This window comes from Anomaloglossus baeobatrachus, chromosome 9, assembly GCF_048569485.1.
Source record: "Anomaloglossus baeobatrachus isolate aAnoBae1 chromosome 9, aAnoBae1.hap1, whole genome shotgun sequence".
Taxonomy (NCBI): domain Eukaryota; kingdom Metazoa; phylum Chordata; class Amphibia; order Anura; family Aromobatidae; genus Anomaloglossus; species Anomaloglossus baeobatrachus.
The window spans coordinates 23,963,985-23,987,145 of record NC_134361.1 but is presented as its reverse complement, the minus strand read 5'-3'; the positions used below and the strand labels follow the sequence as shown (position 1 = coordinate 23,987,145).

At 51.0% G+C, this 23,161-nt stretch overlaps 1 protein-coding gene across 2 annotated transcripts in view; it reads right to left on the bottom strand.

The window, feature by feature from the left end:
- Positions 1 to 1,588: 1,588 nt before the first annotated feature.
- BAG6 (BAG cochaperone 6) overlaps positions 1,589 to 23,161 on the bottom strand; it is a 29,162-nt gene continuing 7,589 nt past the window's right edge. For both annotated transcript variants that reach the window (XM_075323281.1, XM_075323282.1), the window contains 18 exons: positions 22,965 to 23,159; positions 22,611 to 22,884; positions 22,472 to 22,522; positions 18,675 to 18,770; positions 18,444 to 18,589; positions 18,285 to 18,357; positions 17,805 to 18,103; positions 17,432 to 17,714; positions 17,186 to 17,355; positions 16,951 to 17,004; positions 16,459 to 16,561; positions 16,251 to 16,375; positions 15,858 to 16,004; positions 15,714 to 15,770; positions 15,442 to 15,591; positions 15,014 to 15,121; positions 8,379 to 8,525; positions 1,589 to 2,067 (listed from right to left, as the gene is read on the bottom strand). In XM_075323281.1, coding sequence (XP_075179396.1) covers positions 1,972 to 2,067; positions 8,379 to 8,525; positions 15,014 to 15,121; positions 15,442 to 15,591; positions 15,714 to 15,770; positions 15,858 to 16,004; positions 16,251 to 16,375; positions 16,459 to 16,561; positions 16,951 to 17,004; positions 17,186 to 17,355; positions 17,432 to 17,714; positions 17,805 to 18,103; positions 18,285 to 18,357; positions 18,444 to 18,589; positions 18,675 to 18,770; positions 22,472 to 22,522; positions 22,611 to 22,884; positions 22,965 to 23,159 — 2,574 coding nt within the window. In that variant the 3' untranslated portion in view covers positions 1,589 to 1,971. The remainder of the gene's footprint in view (positions 2,068 to 8,378; positions 8,526 to 15,013; positions 15,122 to 15,441; positions 15,592 to 15,713; positions 15,771 to 15,857; positions 16,005 to 16,250; positions 16,376 to 16,458; positions 16,562 to 16,950; positions 17,005 to 17,185; positions 17,356 to 17,431; positions 17,715 to 17,804; positions 18,104 to 18,284; positions 18,358 to 18,443; positions 18,590 to 18,674; positions 18,771 to 22,471; positions 22,523 to 22,610; positions 22,885 to 22,964; positions 23,160 to 23,161) is intronic.

Below are 23,161 nucleotides of genomic sequence, written 5' to 3'. Positions count from 1 at the left end.
CTCCATGCTGTCACAGCATGGGGATATAGCTGGTGGATAAATTGTCTGTAAATAATAAAAAGGGAGGAATTGTTATGGTTAATATTTTATATTAAGTTTGATTATCATTTAAGCAATTTATATATCTATATATCTTTGATAATTTTGTACTTTTATATTAGCTTCATAAGTGTTATTCATAAAAGCAATAACACAGGGTGTACTCTTTGTTATAAAGATGCTTTTGTCTCAAATGTCTTTGTTAATGAAGGTCCAGAAAACTGGACAGAACTAGATTTTTAGGAATGCAGCAGGATCCATAATTTACGATTTTGTTATTTCCAACTTTCATTCCATTTTTGGTCATGTACTAAGCCGTCCCCTTTTCTTTTGTGGTTGTAATAAACTACTGTTTGGGCATCTGAGATTCAGACAAAGCCTGGTACACGGATTGACTGTGTGTTCTTGTGTTTGTCTCCGATGCATCGCTATTAATTGGACCAACATTGGCAGATCTGGAGATCCCTTGCATCTCACCCTAAATTAGCTCTCCCAAGAAAGGGGTTTCCACGACACCCCCGGCGCACTAGCACACCCAGCAAGCCTGGAGTGTGCGTGGCCTGTCTGTGCGGGGACACAGAGTACCTGAACGTTGCAGGGCCTTGTCCCTGACTGTACTCAGCTCCTCCAGCAGGGTCTCTGGGTCTGTGGATGGAGCTCGGCCTCAGGGTTCGGGGGCCGGTAAGATCCCACTTCCACAGAGCCCCTCAGGGGGATGGGGAAGGAAAGCAGCATGTGGGCTCCAGCCTCCGTACCCGCAATGGTTACCTCAACCTTACAAACCGCAAGTGGGGTGAGAAGGGAGCATGCTGGGGGCCCTATATGGGCTCTCTTTTCTTCCATCCGATAGAGTCAGCAGCTACTGCTGACTAAACAGTGGAGCTATGCGTGGATGTCTGACCTCCTTCGCACAAAGCAGAAAACTGGTGAGCCCGTGATCCCACTGGGGGTGTATAGCCAGAAGGGGAGGGGCCTTACACTTTTTAGTGTAATTGCTTTGTGTGGCCTCCGGAGGGCAGTGCTATACACCCAATCGTCTGGGTCTCCCAATGGAGCGCCGAAGAAATTCCCTTCTTTTTGTTATTTTTAAAATTTAAAAACAGGAAAATATTTGTTTTTTTGCCTAAAATACTGAAGGAAATGCGTCATCTGTAACTTTCTGCCTTTCACAATAAAAGTAATTTTGGCCAGGGGTGCCCAAACGTTTACATACATTACAATAGTATGTCCACAGTGACTGCACCAGCAGAATAGGGAGTGCAGCTCTGGGGTATAATACAGGATGTAAGTAATGTATGTATACAGTGACTGCAGCAGCAGAATAGTGAGTGCAGCTCTGGAGTATAATACAATGACCCTGGTGTGTAATGTCTAGGTAAAATATAGTTTGTTGCATCCTCTGGAAGTTTTTAATCTTTGCTCAGAATTTTTACAAATCGATCTATTGAAGGAACTAAAACAAAAAAAAAAAAAAAAAAGTATAAAATAAAGCGCTGTGATTGGCTGTAGAGGTTTCCGCCTGTCACAGGACGCGTATCACACACTGCAGTTATTGATCTAAGACTTTTATTCAATATTTCAATGTTTTGGACAGAACTGGGCATTTCATCGATTCATGATTTAAAGGGCCAGTTACATATTTGCTTTTTCTTAACATAGTAGTGAGCACAGCCATGATTCGTTCCCTCTATGAGCAGACGAGTGCAGCTCCGGGGTCCCAGCTCCAGCGATCCGGCAGCACAGCAGCGTTCATGACAGTGACGTTACTTGGGGGACACAGTGAGGATGCAGAAGTCTCTAGAAGAGGAGTCATAGAAGCCATATCCATATACAATAGAGCCGAGGTACACTGAGGACATAGAAACCACATACACCGGGCAAAGGGGGACACTCCAGGCTCACATATGGAGGGTGGGGCGGGTTCGCAGGGGTCTAGGGGTCTTCCTGAAAGGCTCTCTGTGTATTGGGGAATCTCTGGGGATTGTAGGACTCGTTGTCTTGAAGGATTTTCTGGATGTCTTGACAAAGCTGAGAGAAAAAGGAAAAAATGTCAGCTGTAGAAAGCAACATGAGGCTTATACAGCAGCAATCAGAGCCCATGGGTCACCACGATACTTAGGTGGGCATACAAAAAATAAATCCAAAACTCATGATTTTTTTTTTTTTTGCTACCGTTGAGTTGCGCAAAAATTTTGCATTTCTTCAGCGCTCTATTGGGAGACCCAGACAATTGGGTGTATAGCTACTGCCTCCGGAGGCCACACAAAGTATTACACTAAAAAGTGTAAGGCCCCTCCCCTTCTGGCTATACACCCCCCGTGGAATCACGGGTTCTCCAGTTTTAGCTTTGTGTGTGAAGGAGGTCATACATCCACGCATAGCTCCACGGTGTGTAGTCAGCAGTAGCTGCTAACTACTCGGATGGAAGAAAAGTGGGCACATATAGCGCCCCCAGCATGCTCCCTTCTCACCAGATGGTGCTTGAAAGGTTGAGGTACCTATTGCTGGTACAGAGGCTGGAGCCCCACATGCTGTTTTTCCTTCCACATCCCCCTGGAGGGCTCTGTGGAAGTGGGATCCTTCCGGCCACAAAGCCCTGAGGCCGGGCTCCATCCACAGACCCAGAACGAACCTGATGGATGTCGAGCATTGGTACAGTCAGGGACATGGCCCTGCATCTGTCAGGTACTCGGTGTCCCCGGCAGGCACAGAACGCTCCAGACTTGCTGGGCGTTATAGTGCGCCGGGGACATAAGCAATGGGGTTGTGTCACCTTAGTTATGGCTGGGTGACGGGTTATGTGTTTGGGAACTAGCGCCGACCGCTCCTGCGGCGGGGCGCAACTGCGACATGCAGGGCGCCGGGGACAGAGCGCAGACCGCGCTTTTACGGCGGCGGCGCTCCTAACTTTACTTCCCGGCTTTTGCGGCCTAGCGCCGCTTCGTTCCCGCCTCCGCCCTGTCAATCAGGGCGGAGGAGAGACGCTGTGCAATGGCCAGCGCCGGGGGCTGGAGCTTGATTTACATGCTCCAGCCCCCTCACGAGGCACAGTGAGAGCACGCTTTCCCGCTCTTCGTTTAGGAACGCCCAGAGCCGCCCCTCTTCCTCACAGGACGCCGGCAGCCATTATTCATGCGGTCCGGCTGGGGACAGGCAGGCAGGCTCTGGGAGACTCAGACAGGGCGTCTGGCGGCCACACACCCGCTCTGAGGCGGGCGGTAAGCAGGCTGAAAGCCCCTCTTGTGCCACAGTGATTCTATTTGTGTACTTTCTTCTGGTGCCATATAGATATTGTATATATATTTGCACTGTAGGGCGCTTCTTGGCTATAGACCCCATATTGCGCTGAGGAGACAGCAACATGTCCTCCACAAAACGCAAGGGTCCCAAGGCGCGGGCTGTGTACACTGTCTGTACTGTTTGTGGGACTGATCTACCGGCAGGCTCCACTGACCACCATTGTGTGCAATGTTCCGTGCCTGTAACGCTTCGTCAGCCGGAGGTGGCAGTAGTAACCCAGGCAGAGACGCCTGTAAGTCCTGCCCCAGTAACAGGGACAGATTTTGCAGTTTTGGCTGGTCAGATGGCTGTCACTATGACAAAAATCCTTGAGGCCTTGCAAACCAGGCCAATTACTCAGGCTCCGGACACGGCTGTGTCCTTGCCCCCTGGTCCCCCTCAATTGGAGCGAGTCTGTACTTCAAGGGGCTCTCATGTATCACAGGCTGATGGCTCTGACTCAGATGACGGCCCCAGCCAGCCCAAGCAAGCTCGCTTAGACAGACCCTCCACATCATCACATTGTTCAGGGTCTCACAGGGATGAGTCTCTCTATGATGAGACTGAAGAAAGTGGTCAGGTTTCGGACCATGAGACCACTCTCAATTTGGATACCCCTGATGGTGACGCTATGGTCAATGACCTTATTTCGGCCATCAATAGTGCGTTGGATATTTCTCCCCCAGCTCCCTCAGCAGAGGAAGCTGCTGCACAGCAGGAGAAATTCCATTTCTTGTATCCCAAGCGTAAATTGAGTGCCTTTTTAGACCACTCTGACTTCAGAGAATCTATCCAGAAACACCACGCTCAGCCATACAAGCGTTTTTCCAGACGCGCTAGGGATACACGTTATCCGTTTTCCCCTGACGTGATCAAACGCTGGACCCAGTGTCCAAAAGTGGATCCCCCTATTGCCAAGCTTGCGGCAAAATCTATAGTCGCGGTAGAGGATGGCGCTTCACTTAAAGACGCCAACGACAGACAGATGGACCTTTGGTTGAAGTCTATCTATGAAACTATCGGCGCGTCGTTTGCCCCTGCATTCGCGGCCGTGTGGGCACTCCAAGCTATTTCAGCTGGGTTGGCACAGGTAGAGGCTGTCATGCAGCCAGCAGTGCCAAAGGTGTCGACCCTAACCTCACAAATGTCTGCGTTTGCGACCTACGCTATCAACGCGGTTCTGGAATCTACGAGCCGTACGTCGTTGGCGTCCGCCAACTCCGTAGTGTTGCGCAGAGCATTGTGGTTAAAGGACTGGAAAGCAGACGCTAGTTCCAAAAAATGTTTAACCAACTTGCCATTATCTGGAGATAGACTGTTTGGCGAGCAGCTCGCTGAAATCATCAAACAGTCCAAGGGTAAAGACTCGTCCTTACCCCAGCCCAGATCAAACAAACCTCAGCAGAAAAAGTGGCAGCCGAGGTCTCGGCCCTTTCGAGGCTCAGGCAAGGCCCAATTTTCCTCATTCAAAGGGACGCAGAAAGAACAAAGGAGCTCTGATTCATGGCGGGCTCACTCACGACCCAAGAAAGCAAACGGAGGAACCGTTTCCAAAGCGGCTTCCTCATGACTTTCAGCCGCCTCCCTCCGCATCCTCGGTCGGTGGCAGGCTTTCCCGTTTTTGCGGCATTTGGCTGTCACTGGTCAAAGACCGGTGGGTGACAGACATTTTGTCGCGCGGGTACAGAATCGAGTTCAGTTCCCGTCCTCCACCTCGGTTCTTCAGAACCTCCCCACATCCCGACCGAGCGGATGCCCTTCTGCAGGCGGTGAGCTCACTAAGAGCAGAAGGAGTGGTAATCCCTGTCCCCCCTCAGGAACGAGGGCGAGGGTTTTACTCCAATCTCTTTGTGGTTCCAAAAAAGGACGGCTCCTTCCGTCCTGTTCTGGACCTAAAAAGGCTCAACAAGCATGTGAACGCCAGGAGGTTCCGGATGGAATCCCTCCGGTCTGTCATTGCGTCAATGTCTCAAGGAGATTTTCTGGCATCAATAGACATCAAGGATGCGTATCTCCACGTACCAATTGCTACAGAGCACCAACGTTTTCTACGTTTGGTAATAGGAGACGAACATCTTCAGTTCGTAGCTCTGCCATTCGGTCTGGCGACAGCCCCACGGGTTTTCACCAAAGTCATGGCGGCAGTGGTAGCAGTCTTGCACTCCCAGGGACACTCCGTGATCCCTTATCTGGACGATCTACTTGTCAAGGCACCCTCTCAGGAGGCATGCCAACTCAGCCTGAATGTTACGCTGGAGACTCTCCAGTCTTTCGGGTGGATCATCAACTTTGCAAAGTCAAATCTGTCACCAACTCAGTCTCTAACGTTTCTTGGCATGGAGTTCCATACTCTATCAGCGATAGTGAAGCTTCCGCTGACCAAGCAGAGGTCACTACAGATAGGGGTGCGGTCGCTTCTTCAGGGCCAGTCGCACTCCTTGAGGCGCCTCATGCACTTCCTAGGGAAGATGGTGGCAGCCATGGAAGCAGTTCCCTTTGCGCAGTTTCATCTGCGTCCTCTTCAATGGGACATTCTTCGCCAATGGGACGGGAAGTCGACATCCCTGGACAGAGAAGTCTTCCTTTCTCAGGCGGCCAAGGACTCTCTGCAATGGTGGCTTCTGCCCAACTCATTGTCACAGGGAAGATCCTTCCTACCTCCATCCTGGGCAGTGGTCACGACAGACGCGAGTCTGTCAGGGTGGGGAGCAGTCTTTCTCCACCACAGGGCTCAGGGGACGTGGACTCAGCAAGAGTCCACCCTGCAGATCAATGTTCTGGAGATCAGAGCAGTGTATCTGGCACTTCTAGCCTTCCAGCAGTGGCTGGAAGGAAGGCAGATCCGAATCCAGTCGGACAACTCCACAGCGGTGGCATACATCAACCACCAAGGAGGGACGCGCAGTCGGCAAGCCTTCCAGGAAGTCAGGCGGATTCTGACGTGGGTGGAGGACACAGCATCCACCATATCCGCGGTACACATCCCGGGCGTAGAAAACTGGGAAGCAGACTTCCTCAGTCGCCAAGGGATAGACGCAGGGGAATGGTCCCTTCACCCGGACGTGTTTCAGGAAATCTGTCGCCGGTGGGGGGTGCCGGACGTCGACCTCATGGCGTCTCGGCACAACCACAAGGTCCCGGCATTCATGGCGCGGTCGCGCGATCAAAGGGCTCTGGCGGCAGACGCCTTGGTCCAAGATTGGTCGCAGTTCCGACTCCCATATGTATTCCCGCCTCTGGCACTCTTGCCCAGAGTGTTGCGCAAGATCAGATCCGATTGCACCCGCGTCATACTCGTCGCCCCAGACTGGCCGAGGAGATCGTGGTACCCGGATCTGTGGCATCTCACGGTCGGCCGACCGTGGTCACTTCCAGACCGGCCAGACTTACTGTCCCAAGGGCCGTTTTTCCATCAGAATTCTGCTGCCCTGAACCTGACTGTGTGGCCATTGAATCCTGGATCCTAGCGTGTGCAGGATTGTCTCAAGGAGTTGTTGCTACCATGAGGCAGGCTAGGAAGCCCACGTCTGCCAAGATCTACCACAGGACGTGGAAGATTTTCTTATCATGGTGCTCTGCTCAGGGAGTGTCTCCCTGGCCATTTGCATTGCCTACTCTTCTTTCCTTCCTACAATCGGGGTTAGAAAAAGGCTTGTCGCTTGGCTCACTTAAAGGGCAAGTCTCGGCACTATCAGTGTTTTTTCAGAAGCATCTGGCACGTCTGTCTAAGGTGCGCACGTTTCTACAGGGGGTTTGTCATATTGTACCCCCGTACAGGCGGCCGTTAGATCCATGGGATCTGAATAGGGTACTAGTTGCTCTACAGAAGCCGCCTTTCGAGCCTTTGAAAGAGGTTTCCTTTTCTCGCCTGTCACAGAAAGTGGTGTTTCTAGTGGCGATCACGTCTCTTCGGAGAGTGTCTGAGCTGGCAGCACTGTCATCCAAGGCTCCTTTCCTGGTGGTCCACCAGGACAAGGTGGTTTTGCGCCCCACTCCAGAATTTCTTCCTAAAGTAGTTTCTGATTTCCATCTAAATCAGGACATTTGCTTACCTTCTTTCTGTCCTCATCCGGTTTACCGGTATGAAAAGGATTTGCATTTGTTAGATCTGGTCAGAGCAATCAGAATCTACATCTCCCGCACGGCGCCCTTGCGCCGCTCCGAGGCACTTTTTGTCCTTGTCGCTGGTCCGCGCAAGGGATTGCAGGCTTCTAAAGCCACCCTGGCTCGATGGATCAAAGAACCAATTCTGGAAGCCTACCGTTCGGCTGGACTTCCGGTTCCATCAGGGCTGAAGGCCCATTCAACCAGAGCCGTGGGTGCGTCCTGGGCATTACGCCACCAGGCTACGGCTCAACAGGTGTGCCAGGCAGCTACCTGGTCCAGTCTGCACACTTTCACCAAACATTATCAGGTGCATACCTATGCTTCGGCGGATGCCAGCCTAGGTAGAAGAGTCCTGCAGGCGGCGGTGGCTTCCCAGTAGGGGGGCGCTGTCTTGCAGCTCTGACAAGAGGTATTTCTTTACCCACCCAGGGACAGCTTTTGAACGTCCCAATTGTCTGGGTCTCCCAATAGAGCGCTGAAGAAGAAGGGAATTTTGTTACTTACCGTAAATTCCTTTTCTTCTAGCTCTTATTGGGAGACCCAGCACCCGCCCTGTTGTCCTTCGGGATTTTTGGTTTTGTTTGCGGGTACACATGTTGTTCATGTTGAACGGTTTGTCAGTTCTCCGATGTTATTCGGAGTTAATTTGTTTAAACCAGTTATTGGCTTTCCTCCTTCTTGCTTTGGCACTAAAACTGGAGAACCCGTGATTCCACGGGGGGTGTATAGCCAGAAGGGGAGGGGCCTTACACTTTTTAGTGTAATACTTTGTGTGGCCTCCGGAGGCAGTAGCTATACACCCAATTGTCTGGGTCTCCCAATAAGAGCTAGAAGAAAAGGAATTTACGGTAAGTAACAAAATTCCCTTCTTTTACAACAAAATTCTGCTGAGAACTGAATGATGGGAGGGGGCCATAGCATATGTAGAATATATGGCGCCACCCTGTGCTTACCTGGTCCCTATACCGCACTTGCACCTCGCTGGTGTCCAGCTCCCTCCGCAGACTCTCGGTACTGGTTTCCGGTTTAGCGCCTGTATATCTCATGGCGCGATTTACAGCATCTGAAAGTGAGAGGTGAGGCCCCTCGCCCTGCATAGTCTGGAAGGAAGACCGCGAGCACATGACTGTATATGTCAGCTTCATAGCCCACACACACACACACAATGCAGGTGACTGATAATAGTGTATATAAATATTACCGTCATATTGTACACATAAATAGCACTGTCATATTATATACAGAGAGCTGTCACTAAAGTATCAGACAGTAAGTTTATGTGCGCACTGAGCATTTTTTTTGACACTGCGTTTTTTTACTGTGTTTTTGAAATGCATTGCATGGGTGAAAAACACAGGAAAGAACTGATATGTCCATTTTCTTTTTTATTAGCTCAAAAACGCAGCTTAAAAAAAAAAAAAAAAAAAGTGTGCGGACAGCAAAAATGAAATGAAAAGAATTTGCCGAGGAAGCAAAGTCATGCAATTTTAAGCCCAAAAACACACCCGAAAAAGAAGGGAATTTTGTTACTTACCGTAAATTCCTTTTCTTCTAGCTCCAATTGGGAGACCCAGACAATTGGGTGTATAGCTACTGCCTCCGGAGGCCACACAAAGCATTACACTAAAAAGTGTAAGGCCCCTCCCCTTCTGGCTATACACCCCCCGTGGGATCACGGGCTGCTCAGTTTTAGTGCTAAAGCAAGAAGGAGGAAAGCCAATAACTGGTTTAAACAAATTCACTCCGAATAACATCGGAGAACTGAAAACCGTTCAACATGAACAACATGTGTACCCGCAAAAAAACCAAAAATCCCGAAGGACAACAGGGCGGGTGCTGGGTCTCCCAATTGGAGCTAGAAGAAAAGGAATTTACGGTAAGTAACAAAATTCCCTTCTTCTTTGTCGCTCCTAATTGGGAGACCCAGACAATTGGGACGTCCAAAAGCTGTCCCTGGGTGGGTAACTTAATACCTCACGTTAGAGCTGCAAAACAGCCCTCCCTTACGAGGAGGCAACTGCCGTCTGCAGAACTCCTCTACCTAGGCCGGCGTTCGCCGAAGCGTAGGCATGCACCTGATAATGTATGGTGAAAGTGTGCAGACTCTACCAGGTAGCTGCCTGGCACATCTGTTGAGCCGTAGCCTGGTGACGTAATGCCCAGGACGTACCCACGGCTCTGGTTGAATGGGCGTTCAGCCGTGATGGAACCGGAAGCCTAGCAGAACGGTAGGCTTCAAGAATTGGTTCTTTGATCTATCGAGCCAGGGTGGATTTGGAAGCCTGCGACCCTTTGCGCTTACCAGCGACAAGGACAAAGAGTGTATCCGAGCGGCGCAAAGGCGCCGTGCGGGAAATGTAGATTCTGAGTGGTCTCACTAGATCTAACAAATGTAAGTCCTTTTCATACCGATGAACCGGATGAGGACAAAAGGAAGGTAAGGAGATATCCTGATTAATATGAAACGAGGATACTACCTTAGGGAGAAACTCCTGAATGAGGCGCAACACTACCTTGTCCTGGTGGAACACCAGGAAGGGAGCCTTGGATGACAGTGCTGCTAGCTCAGACACTGTCCGAAGAGACGTGATCGCTACCAGAAAGGCCACTTTCTGAGATAGTCGAGAAGGTGAAACATTCGTCAGAGGCTCGAAAGGCGGCTTCTGGAGAGCAAGTAGTACCCTGTTCAGATCCCATGGATCTAACGGCCGCTTGTACGGGGGGACGATATGACAAACCCCCTGCAGGAACGTGCGTACCTGAGGACGTCGTGCTAGACGCCTCTGAAAAAAACACCAATAGCGCCAAGCCTTGCCCTTTAAGGGAGCCGAGCGACAAGCCCTTTTCCAACCGAAATTGCAGGAAGGAAAGAAGAGTAGGCAATGCCAATGGCCTGGGGGACACTCCTTGTACAGAGCACCAGTATAAGAAAATCTTCCACGTCCGTGGTAGATCTTAGCAGACGTGGGCTTCCTAGCCTGACTCATAGTGGCAACGACCCCTTGGGATAATCCTGAGGACACTAGGATCCAGGACTCAATGGCCACACAGTAGGTTCAGGGCCGTAGAATTCAGATGGAAAAAACGGCCCTTGGGACAGTAAGTCTGGCCGGTCTGGTAGTGCCCACGGTTGACCGACCGTGAGATGCCTGTCGCCAGAGCTCTTTGATCGCAATGAAAATCGGGACCTTGCTATTGTGCCGATTCTTGACACCCGTCCGGGTGCAGAGACCATTCTGCTGCGTCCACGCCCTGGTAACTGCGGATATGGTGTATGCTCTGTCTGCCACCCACAGCAGAATCCGGCGAACTTCCTGGAAGTCTCGCCGACTGCGTAGTCCGCCTTGGTGGTTGATGTATGCCACCGCTGTGGATTGTCCGACTGAATTCGGATCTGTTTGCCTTCCAGCCACTGCAGGAAGGCTTGTAGAGCAATATACACTGCCCAGAGCTCCAGACAATTGATCTGAAGAGTGGACTCCTCTGAAAAGAGTTCTTGATCGTCTGAGAAAGAGGGACGTTCCTGTGTAGGGACGTCGACTACTCCTCCCATTAGCGAAGAATGTTCCATTGAAGTGGACGCAGATGAAACTGCGTGAAAGGGACTGCCTCTGGATGAGGCGTCTCCTTGAAAGAGAGACTGCACCCCCGTCTGTAGTGAACGCTGTTTGTCCAGCGGACGCTTCACTATCGCTGAGAGAGTGTGAAAACTCCTTGCCAAGATATGCCAGCGATTGGGTTTAACTTTGAAAAGTTGAAGACCCACCCGAAACCCTGGAAAGACTCCAGCGCCATGTTCAGGCTGTGTTGGCATGCCTCTTAAGAGAGTGCCTTGACAAGTAGGTCGCCTAAATAAGGGATCACAGAGTGACCCTGAGAGTGCGGGACTGCTCACACTGCTGCCGTGAAGTCGGTGAAAACCCGTGGGGCTGTCGCCAGACCGAAGGGTAGGGCTACGAACTGAAGATGCTCGTCTTCAATAACGAATGGTAGCAAACGCCGGTGTCCTGGAGCAATCGGCACGTTGAGATAAGCATCCTGATGTCTATTGATGCTAGGAAATCTCTTTGAGACATTGAGGCAATGACGGAGCGGAGGGATTCCATCCGGAACCGCCTTGTTTTCACGTGCTAGGTGAGCCGTTTTATGTTGGCACTACGACCAGATCGGAGTAAAAAGCGTATCTTGTTCCTGAGGAGGAACAGGGATTACTACTCTTTCTGCCTTCAGAAGAGCCTCGGCTCGGCCGGTGAGGAAGTTTTGGGACAAACTGTCTCTCATCCACCGGCCTTTGACCTGTGGCAGGTAAGTGTCGCTAAAGCGGGGGAGTCTGTGACCGATCGGGGACGCGGAGTGAGAGGGCTGAAAGTCATGAGGAAAACGCCGTGGTAGCGGTTCCTCCTGCTGCTTTCCCCGGGCGTGATGGAGCCCGCCAGGAATCTGCGCCCCTCTGAGCCTTTTGCGTCCTTTTGGACGAGGACCACTGGGACCTGCCCGAGCCTGGGAAGGACCGAAACCTCGACTGTCCATTCTCCTGTTGGGTTTTGTTTGATGTGGGCCGGGGTAAGGAAGAATCCGTACCCTTGTACAGTTGAATGATTACATCCAACCACTCACTAAACAGTCTGTCACCAGATAACGGCAACCTGGTTAAGCACTTTTTTGGAAGCAGCATCTGCTCCAATCCCTTAACCACTAGGCTCTGCGTAAAAACACGGAGTTGGCGGACGCCACTGACGTACGGCTCGTAGCGTCCAGGACAGCATTAACAGCTTGAGTCGCAATGCCGACATTGCGAGGTTAAGGACGCTACTGCGGCCAAGATGTACATGTGACAGCGTCCCCCTGCGCAATACTAGCTGAAATAGCTTGGAGTGCCTCTACGGCTGCGAATGCCGGAGCAACCGATCCGCCGATAGCTTCATAGACAGATTGCAACGAGAGGTCTATCTGTCTGTCAATGGCATGTTTAAGTGAAGTCCCATCTTCCACTGCAACTACAGATCTAGCCGCAAGCCTGGAGATTGGGGGATCCACCTTTGGACACTGGGTCTAGCGCTTGACCACGTCAGGGGGGAAGAGACACCGCGTATCCTAAATACGGTTGGAGAAACTGTTATCGGGATAAGCGTGGAGATTCTGGACTGCTTCTCTGGAGTCAGAGTGACCAGAAAAATACTCAATATACACTTGAGATACTGAAAGAGGGATTTATCCTGCTGTGAAGCTGACTCCTCCACTGGAGGAGTTGAGAGGGAAATACCCAACTTTCCATTGATGGACGCTATAAGAGTATTCACTATAGCGTCACCATCCGGTGCATCCGGATTGAGAGCGGTCTCAAGATCAGAGTCCTGAACAGCTACGTCTGTCCCCTGATACAGAGAGTACTCCTGTGGTGACCCTGACCAGTGATGAAGTCGAGGGCCGTTTCCATGGAGCTCGCTTAGGCCGTCTGGGACTGTCGTCCGTGTCAGAGCCTGCACCCTGGGATGTATGGGACCCCCCTGGAACCCTGAATTATTCCAAGCAGGGTGGCCAGGGGCATTGAATCAACCTTGGCCAAGGTCTATCTGGACTGCAAAGTCTGTAAGCTATTAGTCATAATCACAGACAATATAGCAGCGGAAACTGCAACTCCATCCCTGTCCATGGACAGGAATCACAGGTGGTCTTTTGGCTACCTGTAGCGGAGACCCCGGTTGAGCAATTGCACATACTGGGGGCCCTGGAACCGTATCACGTGCAGTACAAGCAGCATAGAAAGCCTGTGCCTTGGCACCCCTGCTTTTTTGCTGTTGTTGTCTAGCCATCTAGGAGCATTAGCTAAGAATAGCGACCTTACAGTGAAAGCATACAAGCATGAAGTACAAATAAACACTTCAGCATATGTAGTACAAGCAGCTTAGAAAGCTTGTGCCTTGGCACCTTTGCTTTTCTGCTGCTGTTGTCTAGTTATTCAGGAGCATTAGCGAAGACTAGCTACATACAGTGAATGTATAGCATACAAACATGAAAATAACCACTGCAGCACATGCAATCCAAGCAGCATTGAAAGCTTGTGCCTAGGCACCTTTGCTTTTCTGCTGCTGTTGTCAAGTTATCTAGGAGCATTAGCCAAGAATAGCGACATACAGTGAATGTATAGCATACAAACATGAAAATAAACACTGCAGCACATGCAATTCAAGCAGCATTGAAAGCTTGTGTCTTAGCACCCTTGCTGTTTGCTGCCGCTAGCCATCTAGGCGGGTAGACAGCCAAGAATAGCCATTACAGTGCCATGTATAGCATACAAGCCCAAAGGACACATGACACTTCAGCACATGCAAGACAAGCAGCATAGAAAGTCTGTGCTTTAGCACCGCTGCTTTTTAGCTGCTGTTTCTAGGCCTGCATCCTGAATAGCGACTTTACAAAAGTACAGCAGGAGACTTCGGCATTAGTGGGTCAGCACTGCAGCTGCCGCTTACCGCCCGCACAAAAGCAGGTGTGTGGCGCCTCCTGTGACTGCTAGCTCAGCGCTTGTCTCCGTTTTCCCGCTCTGCGTGCCGGAATGGCTGCCGGCGTCCAGAGAGGAGGGGCGGGCCGAGGGCGTGCCCGAGACAAGAGCGGGAACCCGGCGTCCCACTGAGGCTAGTGAAGGGGGCTGGAGAATGCAAAGCAGACTCCAGCTCCCTGCGCTGACTTACTGTACAGCGTCCCGCCCCTTCCCTGACTGGCAGGGCTGGGGGCGGGAACGAAAGGAAAACTAGGCCGCAAAGCCGGGGACTCGAGTAATAAGCGCGGCCGTCCTATGTGCACGGCCGGCGCGGAAGTCCCCGGCGCACCACAAGTCCCAGCCGCACCACAGTGTAAAACACCCAGCAGCGGCCGGCGCGGCAGTTCCCAATACATAAATTCACTCAGCAAAGCTGCAGTGAATAATCGCACAAGCGCTCCGCGCTGTTGTCCCCGGCGCACTAACACTCCCAGCAATGCTGGTGCGTGTGTGCGCGATGTGTACGGGGACACAGAGTACCTTAATGTCGCAGGGCCCTGTCCCTGAGGATACCCAGCTCCAAATCCAGCAGGTTCTCTGGGTCTGTGGATGGAGCCCGGTCTCAGTGCCTGGAGACCGGTAAGATCCCACTTCACCCAGAGCCCTGAGGGGGGATGGGGAAGGAAAACAGCATGTGGGCTCCAGCCTCCGAACCCGCAATAGGTACCTCAACCTTACAAACCGCAAGTGGGGTGAGAAGGGAGCATGCTGGGGGCCCCATATGGGCCCACTTTTCTTCCATCCGACATAGTCAGCAGCTACTGCTGACTAAACAGTGGAGCTATTGCATGGATGTGTGCCTCCTTCGCACAAAGCTTGAAAACTGAGCAGCCAGTGATCCCACGGGGGGTGTATAGCCAGAAGGGGAGGGGCCTTACACTTTTTAGTGTAATGCTTTGTGTGGCCTCCGGAGGCAGTAGCTATACACCCAATTGTCTGGGTCTCCCAATTAGGAGCGACAAAGAAATGTGCAAAAACGCTCAGTGCTCACATAGCCTAACACCACTACTTGTGCATTGTGTACACACACACACAGTTTACACTCACTTTTCGGCGCTTTGCTGGCATCCCGCTCAGGTAGGCGTCACTCAGAGAAGGCTGCGGCTTTATCTTCCTTTGGCTCTGTATGTCTTGCCTGATAACAGGGACCCATTCCTTGGGAAGAACAGAATAAAAGGTTAGTATTGGAGCACAGATATTGGGCACACTGGAGAGTAGAAGAGGCAAGGTTAAAATGTGTGAGTGAAATACACTCCTCCTTTGCCTCTGGAACTCCAAATTAATAAGATTTGTTTTATGAGTGCTCAGGAAATCAATACAGCACACACTGCTCTGTGGTGTACTGAAAGTTACTGATTTATTACATCATGTGACCAGTGTGTATAGTACCTCAAACAAAGAAATAACGCCCCTAAACTATGCATCAATAAGAGCAGTAGAGGCGTGAATGGAAACGTGAAACAGGTAACACTCACTGGAGGCACCGCTGCAGCCCACGGCTCAGATCCTGCCTCATCTTGGGGAGGAATCTCTGAGTCCGGGCACAGAGCTGGGGCTGAACTTTGGGCCGGCAGGAAGATCACTTCTTCCACTGTTGTGGCGGGAGCCGGAGACGAGGCGCACGGCTGCAGGACAGAAGGAGACACTGACATCAGGCGGTGGGAAGAAGGGACAATATGGATAAATCTGCAGGCAGCGGTGGGGTCTTGTGTATGGACATTTCATCACAGTCACTCACGCGTTTTACCTGAGCCTCGGCAGGAGACGTCTCCATCGGCTGCTCCTGGGACGCGGCTTCAGAGACCTGAAGGAGGAGACGGACGGGAGACAACGTAAGAAAAGCCTAAAGTGATACAGGAAAACGAAAGCCTGTAACCCGTGGCCGTCTCACCGGGGGAGGGTCCGTGGTTCTGCGCACGTGTCTCTGCACCTCGGCTTCGGTCACGGGCATTTGGCCCAGCAGAACCTGGAGACGCAGGGACAGGACGGACGTCACCCATGAGACCAACGCAGGGGACACGTCCAGGGACAGTCGCCTCTGCAAATAGGGGGGAAACAAAAAGAAGGAGGAAGAGGAGATCATCCACGTGTCCAGGCGGAATGAAGAAGTATGGAAGAAAGTCGCCAAATCAACGAAAAAGACCTAACACAGGAGCCGTCACCCTCATTTACAGGCTATGAAGTTTATTATTTCAAGTAGGAAAATAAATAAAGGCGGCAGGGGAGGAAGTAGCTAACTTCTCCTCCTACTGGGGCTCAGGAGAGCGCGGAGCCAGCGGCTTACAATCCTCTCGTTGATGACGGACGTCAGGGCGTTCTGATCCCCCCTCAGACAGTACAGATTCAGGGCGAGCCACTCAAACAGGGACTGGTTGCACATCTCCAGGAGCCGCTGCCCGAACGTGGGGCCTACGGGATAAAAAAGGGAGAAGAATAAATCTCCACGGTCGCCCGGTACACGGAGGCAGTCCCCGCTATAGCAGTGCCTGCACCTGAACAGTGCAGGATGTGGGTGGTGATTCGGTTAAACTGCTCCTGCAGGAACTCCACGTTGGTCCTTGTGATGTCCACGTCTTCCCGGACCGGCGCTGTAGCCTTAAAATAACACAGGAGGGGGGAGAAGTTAGAAAAGTAAAGATCCAACATCTCAGGCAATTACTGAAGTTCCAAAACTTTTCTTTTCAATAAACTTTTTGTGTGTTATTCTCTGGATGGAGCCTGCAGTGTAAAGAATGGAGGGTTATCATCTGTCCAGGGGCAAGAAGGTAAAGTGCAATGGTTAGGATAAAAGCCAATACTGTTCTCCTTGGAGGACGGGATCGGTCTCTGAGGACAGCAGCCCACCTGTCCCATCATCTCAGATCTCACCGATGGGGTCTCAGCACCAGGACCCCCACTAATTAAAACTTCTGACCTCTCTGGTATGTCAAGAGTTACCCAAAGTCTACAAATCCGCGTTCCCCTCCAGAATACTCCGGACTTACAAAGCTTTCTCTGATGTATTCCTCCAGACCATTAATAAGATTTCGTGACGCCATCTGAAAACAAAAGAAAAGCCGATCAGAAACTCCAGACGCAGCAACAAGTCCGCCATTGCCACCGATTTCTTATTTCTCAAGCACATCTGACTACACGGGGTTTGTTTGTAGTCTGTAGCCATGGTAACACAATGCTCTGCATGGGAGCTGAGTGCGCTACACGGCAGACTCGGTCCCGTACCTGGATGTTCTGTGGGGTGGGGTCGGCTTGGTGTAGATACTGCTGGAGGAAGAAGGAGCGGAGCTGCGGTTGTAGGTTCTGCAGCGGCTGCGACTGTCCGTGTAACAGCATCACCATGTCCACCAATGAGAAGTGATGGCAGATGAGCGAAAGGAGGTCCCCGAAGAACCCTGCCGAAAACGAGGCCAAAGAATCAGTACGAGGAGGACAAGTGAGAAGCTTGAGGGAAGGAGCCGCCGCTCTTACCTCCGGGTCCCTCCGCGTCCGGCTGGAAGATGTTGTGGGAGCCGCTGAGGCGTTGGATGAAGGCGGCGATGCTCTCGGTCCCGCTCTGATCGGCAGCGCTCAGCGACCCCAGCATGGAGGACAGGACGCCCTGGACTACGCTGGTGAAAAATTCAGGGGGGAGGGTATCAGCGGTGGCAGCTTGAGGGGGCGTGCTGGATGATGGAGAGGGGGCGGGGGAGGCAGTAGTGGGGGCAGTAAATGCCGGGATTGGACCGGTGGACCCCGGGACGGTCTGTGCTGCCTGTGGAGCAGTAAAATAGTGAAATCAGACATGGACACGAGCGAGCTGGCAAAGCTTCATTCTCTCCCATCTCCATGGCCGTACCATTACCTGTAACATATCGGTGACTCCTTGTAGAAACGACGGCATTCCCGGAACCGCCACCGCGATGCTTGGCGAGCTCATGGCAATGTTGGCCACACCCGAGCTGGCCGTGCCCAGTAAGGATCCCAGCAGCTGGGACAGATGTTGCTCCGGTCCTGCAGGGGGCTGGGAAGAAGGCGCGGAAGGTGCTGTCGGAGTGCTCGGGAAGGTTGAAGTGGTGGAGGTGGTGGTGGTCGTTGTCGAGGCGGAGGTGGTGGTGGTGGAGGACGAGGATGTGGAGGTAGGAGCCGTGCCGCCGCTCTGAGCTGATGGAGGAAAATCATCATCATAAGAAGCTGAAGACAAATGTCAGAGGGATCCATCACCGGCACTTCGGTGGGGGTCCGACACCCAGCATCCCACCAATCAGGGACTGCAGCGCTAAGCCAGCGCCACGCCAACGCCAGAGTCTTAAAGAGCTCGCGAGACGGTGAAGACGACACTCACCTACAATGACGGGGTGCATGAGAAGCTGGCCCACCAAACCACTGATCATCTGAGTCAGGGAGGTCGGACTGGTCTGGGAGAGACAGAAGTAACATTCCTACAGTCAAGCACTGCAGCACAATGGTGACCGGCGAGTATGAGGGTAAAGTGACAGCTCACCGTAGTCCCAGTCCCGGGTGCCGCTTGCACCGGAGTTCCTGCAGGTGGGGAGCCGGCAGTCCCGGTTTGGGGAGGCTGAGGTGGGGCGCTGGGTCTTGTAAAAACAAATCGAGGGGGCTGACCCTGGAAGCCGGGCACCTGCTGCCCTGTACGAGACAAAGAGAAGGCATCCTTAGGACAGATCATCAATCACAATCAGTGGAGGGTCCCTGAGCCGACCCCTGCGCCCACCTGAAGCAGCCGCCATAGCCTGCTGGGAGATCTGATGGGAAATGGCCTGCATGAACTCCGGAGGCAGTCCGGGCACGTGGAGGTGAGTGGCGGCACCTGCAATACAGAAGCAGCGCTCATGGGAATAGCTCATCGGTGTGGTAAGGCTGATGTGCTGCCATCTCAATTTACCCCCTCCAATATGCAGCCTCCACCTACACGGTGTTCCAAATTATTATGCAAAAAATATTTCTCATATTTTCCTAAATTAACTTTATGAATTGCAGTCATTGTTATTTTCCAGTGATCTACTATTGGAGTATAAGTGAAATGTTTTTGATGCCTATGAAAACAGTCAAATTGTCTCTCCAGTAAAGGAGACAAACTCTAGCACAGCGCCACCTATTGGAAGTAGCAATCCTAAAAGTCACAAGTGGATTTTCAACAATCCTTTGCAATATGACTCAGGATATATAAGCCAGATCAGAATCCCAATTTGCAAACACGGTGTTTCGGGGTGCTTGCCCCTCGTCAGTGCAAAGTATGGGGGTGTCTGATCTGGCTCATGAGAAAGCTATGTGGGGACCACGGGGGAACACTATTCTCCTTAAGGAGACTTTGAAAACAGTGTATTTTTAAAAATAATAAACACTCAAAAACGCACTCAAAAAGCATGTTCCACATTATTATGCACAGCAGTTTTCAACTTTTTTTATTTTGAAAAACAAAATGGTGAATTGTGACATTCTCAGCATTATCAGCTTATTACAAGATGAAATCAGTTTAAGTCTACACTTAATTCTAGGTGATGTTACATTTGCACATAGGACCCCTTGTTTGAAAGAAGCTTCTGAACTCTCTCGTCCATTGAATTTGTCAGTTTTTGGATGGTTTGTGCTTCAATTGTTTTGCATGTGGACAGAATACCCTCCCAGAGCGGTTGCTTAGATGTGAACTGCCTCCTGCCATCATAGACACTCCTTTTGATGATGCTCCAGAGGTTCTCAATGGGGTTGAGGTCAGGGGAAGATGGTGGCCACACCATAAGTTTGTCCTCTTTTATGCCCTTAGCAGCCCGAGATGCAGATGTGTTATTTGCAGCATGAGACGGTGCATGAAAATGATCTTGCTGCGGAATGCACGGTTCTTCCTCCTGAACCATGGCAGGAAGTGCTGTTTTAGAAACTCCACATAGATTATGGAGTTCAGCTTTACCCCTTCAGGGATCCTAAAGGGGCCGACAATCTCTCTCCCCATGATTCCAGCCCAAAACATTACTCCACCTGCTCCTTGTTGGTGCCTTAGCCGTGTTTTCATGGGGTGTCCATCAACCAGCTCCACTCTATCCATCTGGATCATCGAGAGTTGCACGGCACTCATCGGTGAACAAAACAGTTTGGAAGTCAGTCTTCATGTATGGTTTGGCCACTGGAGCCATTTCTGCTTGTGTGCAGTGGATAGAGGTGGTGGACAGGATGGCTTACACACAGCTGCAAACCTCTGAAGGACCCTGCATCTTGTTGTTCGGGGGACGTTGGAGGCACCAGCAGCTTCAAAAACTTGTCTGCTGCTAGGACCAGGCATTCAGCAGCTGCTCTATTAACCTGACGCAATTGCCTGTTGGAAAGAGTCCTCAATTTCTCCTTAGCAGCCGCACACGCGTGTGCTGGGAATCAGCTACATACTTCCTGATTGTGCGATGATCACGATGAGGTGTCTTGGCAATGTTGATTGTAGTCATGCCTTCACCTAAATTCTCCACAATTTGTTGCTTCTCAGCAGCCGACACATCCTTTTTCATTCCCATTTTGGCAAAAAATGTAGCCTGCTTAATAATGTGGAACAGCCTTCTTAAGTAGTATTGCCTTTATTTGGACACACCTTCCAAACTAATGTGCACAGGTATCTGCAATTGCTTTCAGTGATATAAAGAGCCCTGACACCATCACCAGCAATGATATAAAGTGCTATAAAGAGCCCTGACACCATCACCAGCAATGATATAAAGTGATATCAAGAGCCCTGGCACCATCACCAGCAATGATATAAAGTGATATAAAGAGCCCGGACACCATCACCAGCAATGATATAAAGTGATATCAAGGGCCCTGACACCATCACCAGCAATGAGTTTACATGATAAGCAAAAAAAATTCTGACCTCATCACTCAAACTCTTTTTGCATAATCATTTGGAACACAGTGTACATAGGGCGGCTCTGGGGCGTATCCATGAAGCTGCTGCTTTCACAAGCGGTAATGTGTCAGCACAGCTTCATTCCTGCACAGATTTCCCCTATACGCTCCCTGAAAAGATATCAGGAGTCTGCTGACTGCGCTGCGCTCTTCTCCCCCCCCCCCATCTGCAGTTCCTGAGGACTCTTCACAACAGAGCTATTATCTTTTTTTTCTCTTTCCCTTCTATGAAGATTTAAAAGATTTCCTTTTGCCTAAGGTTTTCATTTTTCCAGGTCTGGGGCTCAGTTTTTGTCTTTTTTTTTTTTTGACCCCTTGATGTATGTTTTTCCCGATACATTTTTTGGGTAGATGCGATGTTCTGATCGCCTCTTATTGTATTTTGTGTCTGACTTGCAGCTGCGATCATCCGATCCCTCGTGTGATACACAGTAGTGCCTCAGCACTGCTGTGTATAGTGAAAATCACAGTCTCATATGAACGCCATCTGAACGCCGGCTTTCACCAAGGACTCGTCGTGACAAGCATGAGGGTCTTCAGGAGGCCCCCCCGACTGTCATGGCACCCCATCGGTGCCCCACAATCACGTGGCGGGTATGCATGGATGGCGTGCTCCCCGCCGACACGCGTTTATTGCCACTGTCAGAGATTGACATCGACATTTAACACGTTAATAGCCATGGGTGGAGTTCTGGCCACCAGCGGCTGTTAGAGGCAGATGATGGCTAAATAATGCAGCCATCATCTGCCAGGAAAGATGTGGACTTGACAAGCGAGACCAGATTGTGAAGGTCCAGGCTATGAATCAATTGTCCATATAATAAGATAATGTGTCTTTGTATAACCATTGCTTAAATGCTATCATGTATACTAGGATACATCTTCTGGAATGTATTATTGAAACTAATTATACTACGCTGAACTATGCAGACACACAGGAGACCACCTCAAACTGGTCCCCCGAGTGTCAGTAACAAGCTGCGGACGTACGTGCATAGACTTTTGCTCATCTCCAGGTGCCTTATCAAGGACAGTATAGTCATGTAGGAAACTGTAGCCAAATAAGGGAGTAAGCGAAACCAAGTTAGATAATTGGTTAACAGCAATACGGATGTACTGAATGAATTGTATAACTGTGATTGTTTTACAATATACGGGTTAGAAGAGCATAGAGATACGTCTGTGTGTGGTCATTTTTCCTCACACATACATCTGTGCAGATCTAATCTGGAATCCTCCTCCGAGACCATGAGAGTCCCCTTAGAGGTCTCCCCCAACAGATTAAAGTCGGGGACACGACATATGATCTAAATGTCTATCATATAGGAGTTAGTATTCTGATTGGCCGTGTACGACCTTTTCCCTCTCCCCATTGGTGCCCTTAACACTCAGAGAAAGGAAGGGAACAGGGAGGACCTATGACAGAAGCAGCAGGACAGCCAGCTATGTGCAGGGGCTACACAGACGCTACAACAACAAACTAGAACTTTTTTTTGTGAAGACTTTTTAGAAAGTGGGGGGTGGGGAGGAAAAATCACCCGGGTACCAGACACTTAGACTTTTTGGAATACCTCTTTAAATAAACATAAAGGGATTAAAAAAAAAAAAAAATCAATGTCTTACCATGAGCCGCTGATGTCGGGGTAATGGTGGGCGAGCCGCCAGCTCCGGGGTCTAAGAGAAAATACAGAATATACCATAAAATAGAACACAACGCGCCTTTATCCTGGAGGGTCTGCACATACGTGTGTGGCCGCCTCACCCGGGATGTTCATCATCATCATGACGGGCTCCATAGTCTGGTGTGTGATGCGTATTACGCGGGGCTGTAGGGGAGAGGTTGGCGCCTGGGCTTCCACACCTGTGGTGGCGGGCTGGCCGGCTCTGGATGCTCGGTGCTGGGGCTGCGGCTGAGGTTGCGGCTGCTCGGTGGTGCTGGCGGTCGGTGCAGGGTTGGGGGAGGGTTCAGTGGTGCCCCCCTGCTGCGCAGCATTGGCTCCGTTGCCCGTCATTGTAACTGTGGTGCCAACGTTTATCTAAGCATAAAATGAGTGGAGAGAATTATCCCAGCGCCAATCACAGGGACGGGTGTAACCGTACGGCGGCCGCCTCTCACCTGTATAGGAATGGCGGCCTGCTGCAGGACCATGGGACCAGTGTAGTGCGACATGGGGCGGACAACGTGCATGTGTCGGGGAGCCGCCACCGTCAGATTGCACCGCAAATCAGACACCGCGATGAGGGCATTTCCCAGGAGACGGAGGCATTCTCCGACCAGGTTAATGATCCGCTGGGCCTGATCCCGGTCATCCT